The following is a 10,610-nucleotide window of genomic DNA, read 5'->3' on the forward strand; positions in this document are numbered from 1 at the left end:
TTTCATTAAGGAAAGTAAAAAATCTTATTTGTTTTCCAAGCTAAAAGTACAAAATTTCACCTTATTAGTTGCCTTTTCTGGCCTTCACTGGTCAGCCAGAATAATGTGGTTTAGCCACTGTAATATCTATAGCTCCTCTGAATAACCTTGTCAGGTTTTATGAAATGCACCCCTGCCTGATATGCTTAAAAGGATGATAATGTTGCCATTCATTTTGTTCTCATTCTCGTCTTTCCTAAGACTCTTTCAGCAGCGGCAGCAGCTGATTCTTGTGAAATGCTTGTAGAATAGAGTAGTATAATTGATATATGCTGCAAGGGTCCAGTTCTGTGATTAATATGTGCCCCTTGCCAGTTCTCAAGCCACCTTAAATTAGGGCACTGCATCTGTCACTGAGACGCCATTAGTTTTGCGACATTATTTGCTGGCTAAATTGTTCAGATATGTTTCAACTAAACATGGTAAGCTGAAAAAAAATAATCACTCTATTCAGTGACCTTCTTGGGGTTTTAAATTGTGGTATGGGGAGCAAGGCGATTGCTCAGAATTAAAACAATCACTCTTTCTGAAGAAAGGGAGTGACTGCAAAAGTTGAAGTTTATAATTTAAAATGACCCACATAAATGACAGATGTAAAATGTGGTGCCCTCTGAAATGAAACTCCGTGATAGAGCGCTCCAAGTTTCTTTGGGTTTTGATTCAGTGATTCTATATCCACTCTATTCTGGTTTTAGTAATAAAAACATAAAGCTCTCATTGTTCATTTTAAGACTTTGAATAGCTTCCACTGCTGTAATAAAGCCTTTGCAGGCTGTGCCATGGGTATTTCAGAATTTTACAAAGCATTCTGCCAGGAAAGTGGAGATGTTGAGGTGGAAACTATGGATTCATTCAAATTTTATCACTGATACTTGATCTGCATCACTGCTATTGCTTTCCATTTATTTGCAGTTATCCCTGCTACTATAGTCTGGAATCAGAAAGAAAAGCCAATCTTTTTTCTTAATATGTACATATGCAAGTATGCATGTATCAGCACTAAAACCGAGTCTGTGTAGGGAAAATTGTTGTGCTCTAAATGATAATTTTCCCAGCCTGTAATTTATGTGCAACCCATTTCCTGATGATGAGATTGCAGTGGCGTGAATGACTGTATATAGTAAAAAAAGGTTTTTCTCAATTAAATAAATATAACTCCCTGTATAGATAAATGGGTGGATCATCGTTTTTATCTACAACTGCAGTACCTTCCTCTGTGAATGAACCATTCAGATTTTTGTCAGGAGTAACACATTGCTTCCAGTTAGCAACACTTTAGCAAAAGGTCAATGAGTAAATACTGTCTTATGCTCACATCTCTATTTCTTCACTCTTCGGTGGAGCAGTGCTGCGGTCTGTGCTTCTCTGGCAGTCGTGATCAAACCCTCTGCTCTGCAGTTGCCTCCATCAGGAGGGACCCAAGACTGCTGACATTGACAGCTTATACTGCCAATGAAATAAAAGGCCTTTTTCTTATGAAAGATGTTAAACATACCCAAAAAATCTCAGATACAAAATGCTGATAGACAACCACAGATTTTTATCATTTGTTGATAAAATACTGTGGACATGAAGTACCTGGGCAAAAGGATACTCGTGTTGTACCACAAAATACATAATAGTTCAATTTTTTTACTACATCTCAGTTTCATCCCACAGAAGAGGGTATGCAGTCTTTAGAAAATTAGTTTTATCTCGAACTTTTAATTTTCAGGCAGTATTTCTTAAATGACCTACAACCTAATTAGTTTTCCCCTTGAAAATGTCGATTTCCTAATGATCATTAGCCCTGAGAAACAGCACAAAATAATGTTCTTATATAAGTGAAAAAAATTAATTTAATTTAACAGTCCTTATGAACACAAAGCTTCTTCTCATCTAGTTACCACTGTTTCTTGAGGATTATCAAACATGTATTACGTGTTGAGAATTATTACTGTGTGTCTAGAAATTCAAGCCTTAATGAAAAATTCATCCAGAGGAAGCCATACCATTGTAGTTTTATTTTTCAGAGAAGCCAGAAAATAGAAGCTCACCAGTTTCATTATATTTCAGTGGCACTTGGCATGTAACTCCTAAGGCTTTTTGAAAATCTTACCCAGAGGGTACTAATCTTCATTACACACCATAAGATGAGGACAGTAACCATTTGTAAAAAAACATATGGTTTTAGTTCTCTTTTGCCACAGGCACAGCGAGAAAGGAAAAATACAACTGCCTTAGCCATATGTAACCACTGATATTGTTACCAGCAAACCCCCAAAATATACTCTACTTGCTCACAGTCAAGAGAACCTGATGAAATCTTGATGAGAAGTTTCTTTTTTCTATCATTTATGTCATTCCACTCTACTGCCTCTTCTTTGGCCGGGGGACCTGCAGCCCATCAAACCCTGTTGCTCATCGCAGCAACAAACTGTCCCACCTGCCCAGATGCTGCATGCAGGCTGTACCAGGAAAAAGAACATCTGGTATATCACTGTTTCACACCCCTATCATCCTGAGCAAGACAAATAGGCATGTTAAGCATAATATATTACATATATCTGTCTTGGAGTACTTCATGTTGTTATTCACAAAATTGAAGCAAATCTGTGATTATTTGTCTTTGGTGTATTTCTTTTTTCCTTTTTATTCTTCTATCAGCCTGCCCCAGTGTAGCCAACACTGAGAGCTAAAGAGAAGCAGCAAGAGATGAACAATCTATAACCTGTTGTCTTGTGTGAGCTCAGGTTTCTTCTACAAATACAATCAGTACAAATAGATGGTCACTAACTCACCTATAAATTCTTCACAATAGTCTTTACATGCAACAGGTTTACTAATCTTTATATCTTAAAATATTCCAAATTTACCATGAATACCCTCCTGCACTAAAAAAGAGGAAGGATACTTGTGATGTGCATTTATACACTTTCAATAGCCAGTCAGTAGGGGATAATAACAGTTCATCTTTCCATTTATCACAGCAGATGTTTTTAGACAGGTATGGTTATAAATTAAGATGTTGCCCACAATTAGTATTTCACTATTAGAATGCCAGCTTTTTTATACAAGTATGTTTTATAACAGATGTTCTAACTTTTGGAGAGCTAGCACTTTGGTAAGTCTTTGGGGGCAGTTTCTTTGTTTTTGCTTTATACCATAAGCTTCCATAAAAAATGTGTGGTCTGTTGTTCTCATAAATCTTGAAGCCCAGTAGGAATATTGTAAAATTGCTGTTCAGTGTTTAATGTTCATGTGATTCCCATGGTATGGCTGATAAACAGTAGGGGAAGGTGAGAAGTGCTGGTGATATGCCTTTATTACTAATGCTTCTTCTCCCTTACTGTAGATTAAAAACCTAGCCCAACTGCTTTCAATTTTCTGAAGCTAATTTCTGTAGCTCACTGACCTTTCAGTATGTTGAGATTTTCCTTATCTGTCTGTCTTTGCTTTTATTTTTCAGGATTCTACACTGCTTTTTCTATTCCAACCACCAAACCTGCCCCAATTAACAATGCTTTCTCCTCTGTAGATACTATATTGAGTGTGTAACACAGACCAGAAAGAAATCACATGGATAGAAACCTTATAATCACCCATCACTGAATACCTGTACTGAGTTTTAAAGAAAAAAATGTGTTTAGTAATTTGGGATAGATGATGTTAAACAGCCTGGAGAGCCAATGGTAGATCCCCAGTCACAGGTCAGGTTGTGCTCAAACCTTCATTCCAGCACATACATCCTAGCCCTACTTGGTGTGCCAGGGCTGCGGCACAGCTGGAGGCGCTGGTACAGCTGAGCAGTAACCTGGCTCAAATGGTTCTTTCTTCAGCCATATCAGTTACCCCTTTCTGCTTCTGTAAAGAGCTGACCATTCAAAAAGAAGAGGCTGGCACTAGCTGGAAATAAATGTGTGATAGATGGGGATTGGTTAAATTGGTTTAAGAAAATGCAGAACAAAACCACAGCTGCTGGCCACCACTGAGCTCAGGGTTTGAGCAATATGCTTACTAGGAGAAATCCTTCCTAAGGGAGTTGTGTTGTGTATAAATTGGACCATGTAGTTATCCTGTCGCGCATAAGTGTTATACGGTATTTAATACAAAATAGGTTGAAGGTTCATATTCATTCTTGTTACTTTATGGATAGTGTTTCCTTTGCTATGTTTTTCTGATGTCTTGATTTTAGGACATGTAATTAAAATATACTTGTGGTATCCTGTTGCTTAATTTGCAGTTTGATTAAAAATTATAGCTCAGTTTCATGTACTTCATTTAGCAAAAATTACCGATAGATGGATTAATTTATGGTAATAATCTGTGCTTCAGTATCAGCAGTATTTCAGCTGTATGTGTGCTCTCTCTGTCCCAGTGGTCTACTAATTTAACTGCTTATGATAATACATGGATAGTTGCCTTGGAAAACTTATCTTCAACTGTTGCTTTGATTGTGCTTGGATTCATTTTAATCTTTTTTTTTCCTTCAGCTGTCAGCTAAGCCTTAATCTCTGAAAATTTCTTGCTTTGCTTGTTTACTAGTTGAAATATTAATGAGCATCGTTTTACTGTCAGTGCTAATTGGTCAAGTAGTTTTCAAATTATACTTTGTGCTCAGTCCTTCATTTAGAAGACTTTGAATAAAGCAGGCAAATTAGGCAACTGAACACAATTAAAATGTTATATTACTAAGTACAAACCCGACAAATCTCTTTGCTGCCACCAAGGGCAGGCACCCTCCTGTGTTGTACCTGTTGGTTGACTAAAGAGATCCTCCAGAGGTCCACAGAGAGTTCTGAATCTTCTTGTATGAGCAGGCTGTTCACGTTCAGGCAGTGATTGCTAACCTCTGTACATGTCCTTTTTTCTGTTAAGCACAAATGATATTTTAAAAAAGCTTATTCAATTCCCTGCAGTCTTAATGCAGACAGAAATCACAGTAGGTGTTTTGCAAGTAAGAAGGCTCTGAAACTAGGGGTACTGGAATATCCTTTCTACCTCTTAAACAAATATTAAACTCATCAGGAATACCTAAATGCCTAAACATCAGTTTAAAAGCAAACTTCAGTTACATCTAAAACCGTGCTTTGTGCAGGCATTGTGGAATTCAAAAGGACATGGAAAATCGCTGTCAGGAGAGAAATGAGTACAAATCCCAATGTTATTTTTTTTTCCATGAGACATATAAGAATCCATTTCTAGATAACAAGCTGTCTGTGCTTCCCTGCTGAGTTCAGTTCAATAGGAGAAACATCAAACCCAAGATTATCTATACAAAGCAAGCCCATTTTCAAGCTGTAAATTTTTAAGCAAGCATTAGTTAAAGCAGATCCATAATCCCCTATCAATATTAACTTTCCTCCTGGGAAATGTACAAACCCCTTCATAAACATCAGGATTACTTCAGTCTGCTGCTTGTTTTTTGTGATTGCATATTAAAAATCAAATTGGGGAATTTTTACAAATTTTACTTCACTGCCTGCTTTTGAAAATCAGAGTATCTGATGAGAAATGTTAAAAATCCTTGTGTGTCATATGTCTGTTATTTACCTTATCTGTGATTGTGCATTTTGCAGGCCTTTTGTTCAATGAATACCATTAAATCAATATGACTTGAATATGTACATTCCATAGGTAAAGGGATCGGCAAGATTTCAGAAGCAATAAAGCCCACACAAAAGTTTCACCCCATTGAGGCACTTGAGCCTGGAACTGAATATACAGTTCGTCTAGTGACTAAGAATTGGGTTGATAACAATAGCATTTTTGAAGATGTAATTGAGACAAGGGGGAGAGGTGAGACATGCAACCTTTCAAGGTGATAAAGATTTATTTTGAATGTAAATAAATGTTGAGGTTACATCTTGCATTGTGCAGTGAAAGTGTACCAAAATCATCATTTTGTTCTGTGGTTTTTGACCCTTGCAGTTGAATCCCATGGGAGTATAAAAGCATCTGTGGTTCTTGGACGAGTGAGTCCTGTGCTTTACTTGATGCACAATAGCCTGGAACAATTACAAACCTTTACAAAACAGTTTTCTCTCCTATGCGATTTTGAAAGGGTAGTGCTGTGATATAACCCATTTTAAGTCCAGTGGTTTGCATGTATCAGGTGCACTTTTAAATCTATTTCTTTTGCACAAACTGCTTTTGCATGAGAGGCTTAACAATTCTCTGTTCAGCTTTCCTATTTGGCATTAATTCTTTGAGTCAACTACTCTCTCAGAATTACCTTTACAAAATGCCTGTGTTGTGCCTTCTAGACTGCACATTCCTGTTAAATCTAAAAATGTCATGCTCTGGATATATTTCTGTCTTGCATTTCTTTAAGTTGAACAAAATAATAGTGATAGACTGACATAATTAGGATCCAGTGAAGAACATGTTATGTGTTCATGTTATAATAGGGTGATGCCCTTTTCCTCTGATTAATTTTCTTCTTTTTTTTTTTTTTTTTTACTCCTTTTCTATTCCACAAAGCCTATGCTGGTATTTACGATGGAATTTCCACCCAGGGGTGGTTTATTGGACTGATGTGTGCCATTGCTTTGCTCACCCTACTGCTGCTAACTATTTGCTTTGTCAGAAGAAATAAAGGAGGAAAATATTCAGGTAAATGGATTTATTGTCCTTTCACTGTGTTCACACATAATAACAAGCATCTTTCAGACTTTTTTCTCTGGAGGCTGCAAAGCCGCAAGCAGAAACATCCAATTAGGATTTGTAGCTTTTGATACATATCCGCAGAATGGATTCTAATGAATATAAGCGAAGCTGTGCTGTCTGGGTGGAATAGTGCTATGTGCTGGTCAGAGATTTTGCTAAGGCCCTTGATAGTGCTTGCTGAATCCTTCAACATTTAAACCAGCTGTAAAGTCAAGGTTCTTCATTGGTTGCACCTCTGAGCCCCTGCTGGTAGGGCTACCTGCTCACTTTCCAACTAGTAACAATTCCTTGACATACTGGCCTAACTTCCATAGGTAGCCAAACTGCCTAACAATAGAATGATTTGCTAAAAGTAAATCTGTAATTTTCAAAACAATGAGTAAGGTTTTCGGTATAAATATTTAAGTATAAATCTGGTTGCCCAGAGAAGCTGCCTCATCCCTGTCAGTGTTCAAGGCCAGGTTGGATGGGGCTTGGGGCAACCTGGTCTAGTGGAATGTGTCCCTGCCCGTGGCAGGGGGTTGGAAGTGGATGAGCTTTAAGGTCCCTTCCAACCCAAACCATTCTACAACTCTATAAACACTTTATAGATTTCTTAAAAAATTAGGGGATGTCTCCATACTCTTTGCAGAAGACTGCCAGTTGTGTCCACACACAGTTAGAGCTGCTGCCCTCCAGGTTAAGCTGTATGTGATGACAGGTGCTTTTCCCATTGCACCAGCTAAAAGAAACAAACACAGCAGAACATGGCATACAGATCTGTACTTTATTTTATTTGTACAGTGAAAGAAAAAGAAGATTTGCATCCAGATCCCGAAGCTCAATCAATAAAAGATGAAATCTTTGGGGAATATAGGTAAATAGGACCTGCTTTAAAAAGCGTTTGTGTTTCTTGGGGTTTTGTTTGTTTTCAGATGTCATCGTTATTTAGGACATTTTTATAGCATGCAGTTAACGCTGTTTTTCATTTTCAAAGCAAACCTCATAGGAGTGGATAAAAGTAGGAATATAAAGGTATATCCAGTACACTTAAATCCATCTGAGATGGATATAAGTAAATGTTGATGTGCCAGTGTTTATTTTTCACTTGGTTTGGTTCTCTCTTTTTTTTCTTTTAATTATCATTGTATGAATAATGTAAATATATATGATAATTTGGGTTTCTGCTGTAATGTCCATTGAAGCCAAGAGAAAGACTTTTATGTCTTCAACGGGTTTCTGAAACCTGGTCAGGCCCAAATCGTGCAATATGGGGAATGTTCATTTTGTGGAAGAAAGCAAAAGCTTGAAATACAGTAATAGATGGCAAAAACCCAAAAAAACCTCACTACAGAAGTTTCTGTAGGAGAACTGAAACACTCACTTTGGCTGCTTTAAAATAACTAAAGCTTATAATATTGCATAACCATGGTACGAAGGAAAATGCATCATTATAAGAACCATGCTGGAAAACTGATGTCGCTGGCCTTAAAGGCGTAAAATTTCTGATTAAATCCTTCTTATATATACTACATTATTTGTACTGGAATAGGGTTTTATTTCTGCATAATTTCATCTTTATTTAATTTTTAATGCTTTCTAATGGGACAAATATTTAGAAAGGTAAGAAAGTCCTGAGGTTAATAACCTTGAACCCCCTCTTTTCCCCCCCAAACTCCAAACTTATCTTTTTTTATAAGTAGAAATGCCACATGCAGAAAAGCAGCAAATTTTTTTCCTATATTGATTATACACATTGTTGATTATATGCTGAAGAGGTAAATTTCAGGTGTGTTTTTCTGTCCTTCCTTAGGTAACGTTACCAAAGCTTTGACACTGAGTTGGCATCAGCAAGGACCGTAATTGAGTAATTATGTGCCTAGTTCAGAGGCATAGTTTGTTTGGGGTTTTTTTAATAATCTTTTAATCTATGTTCAAATCCCCCCCAAAGGCTGCTTTGGCTCTTCTCCAGTGCCATAGGGAGAATGGACTTTTTACCTTTTTTCGTGAATTTTTTGTGGAGGGTCTGTTCTTTTTTACAAAATTGCTATTGAACATGGACCACATATGAGGAGATACAGACACTTGATTCTGCTTTTGTTTTTCCCTATTCCTCCCCTTTAGCAGAGAGAAACTCTTCAGTTATAGTAAGATAACAGCATAATAAATGAAAAAAGGGGAAAAAGCCCCTTTGTTACTCATATCAAGCAAAGGCTCACAAAGTAGAGTTATAACCTACAGCTGATGCCTCACCCCACACATATACATCAGTCCCCACACCCGGCTTGAAAAATGAAATAAACAGGCCCTGAATATTGCCCACTGTTTTGTAAATTGAAATCGTCTCTTTCTGTAAGATGTTGAAAACTTAAACAGCAGTGATTGCTGCAATGGATCCTTCAGATCCTTTCCAGCATTCCCTTTCCTTTCCCCTTTCGCTTTCTGTCCATTCTTCTGTCTGTCCAAGGCAAAAAAGGAAAAAAAATAAAAGCACATATGTACTTTTCATTGATGTTTTCCTTTTTGACCAATTCCATTGTTAAAATAATCACAAAATCATGTATGTGGGGAATTCAGGTCGGTGTGCGTGACCTTGTGTGAGGTGCACCAGACCAAGTAGGACTCACAGGATCTGATCATTCCCAATGTACTACCCACAAAGAAATGTGTCCCTTGCTCTTCCCTTCTGCTGCTGTCTTTCACAATAAAAGAGTAGTTTCCATGCTTGCAATTAAAGGCCAGATTTTTGGAAAGGCATTTCTTTGTTTTGTAGTGACAGCGATGAAAAGCCGCTGAAAGGCAGCCTCCAGTCAATTAACGGGGACATTAAAGCCACTGAAAGTGCTGATAGTCTGGTAGATTATGGAGAAGGGGAGCATGGGATGTTCAATGAAGATGGTTCATTTATTGGAGCTTATTCTGGATCTAAGGAAAAAGGGTCAGTGGAAAGCACTGGGAGTTCTACAGCAACTTTTCCTCTCCACGCCTAAAATAATAGCAAGAATGATTTATGTTTAATTGTGATATTTATCTCGATTAGTACTCCACAGTTATCACATGTGATTGGAAGCAGATTGCCAATTGAGCCAGTCAGGAACCTGACATGCAGGTAATACAAAAATAAGTCACTGCCACTAAAAAATGATTTTCCATTCTAATTTCTAGGTGTTTTCTTCTAATTAAAACAAAATAAATCATTCTTTACTATAGAAAATGTCTTAGTCTTACCAAAACAGAATTTCTCAGTGTTACGTCTGTATACTTAACTGCTACTCCATGTGTGTCTTAGGTTTGGAATATCTTTCTCTGTATAGTAATTTTTTTTCCTGTATGGCTGCTGTCACTTTGTACATACGTGTATACATAGTATTTCCTCAAATACCACGGCCTCAGCGTTGTAGAGGTTATAACACACCAAGAAAATTGAACAAAAACAACGGGTTGCTCTGCAAAGTGACACCATGCATCCTACTGAGAAAAATGATGATTTAAAATACTGGAGAAATATATTCTATATATTGTGTAATTTTTCATAAAAGAAATAAACTCCTTTGCTTGTGATATTCTAAAATTATTTTAGTGGCTACAGCTGACTGCAATATCCAATTCTTAGACATGCAACTATCCACAGAAAAATTGCTCTTAAAAGACAAAGCTCTGGCCTTGTAGATGAATCTTCTGCCCAGTAGCTGGCACTATTTCCTTAAGTAAGTTAAGCTGCAGTATCTTTCCTGTGGCAAGGTAAAACAGGGTTCCCATCCACCATCATTAGAAAGTATTTTAGTTTCTTTTCCCAAGTCTCTGCGAGCTGCATTTCTAAGCAAAATGCTTGTTGTCTGTCTCATATCTGTATATTTGTGCACTAGCATACATTTCATAGAGATGTTGTACATACGATATTAATATTGACACAAGTAAAAATCAGCCTTGTTTTATTTTGAAAT

General features: G+C 37.1%; 1 protein-coding gene across 7 annotated transcripts in view; it reads left to right on the plus strand.

Annotated features, from left to right (window-relative positions):
- Positions 1-10,237, plus strand: part of CHL1 (cell adhesion molecule L1 like) — a 136,833-nt gene extending 126,596 nt beyond the window's left edge. For 4 of the 7 annotated variants that reach the window (XM_057422872.1, XM_057422871.1, XM_057422870.1 and 1 more), the window contains 4 exons: positions 5,656-5,817; positions 6,502-6,633; positions 7,471-7,543; positions 9,440-10,237. In XM_057422872.1, coding sequence (XP_057278855.1) covers positions 5,656-5,817; positions 6,502-6,633; positions 7,471-7,543; positions 9,440-9,656 — 584 coding nt within the window. In that variant the 3' untranslated portion in view covers positions 9,657-10,237. The remainder of the gene's footprint in view (positions 1-5,655; positions 5,818-6,501; positions 6,634-7,470; positions 7,544-9,439) is intronic. The other 3 variants (XM_057422874.1, XM_057422875.1, XM_057422876.1) reach the window with 3 other exon arrangements.
- The last annotated feature ends 373 nt before the right edge of the window (positions 10,238-10,610 follow it).

The sequence above is a fragment of the Pezoporus wallicus genome, unplaced genomic scaffold, assembly GCF_028554395.1.
Source record: "Pezoporus wallicus isolate ANWC-B61680 ecotype Strahan unplaced genomic scaffold, APGP_CSIRO_Pwel_v1 contig_7073, whole genome shotgun sequence".
Taxonomy (NCBI): Eukaryota; Metazoa; Chordata; class Aves; order Psittaciformes; family Psittacidae; genus Pezoporus; species Pezoporus wallicus.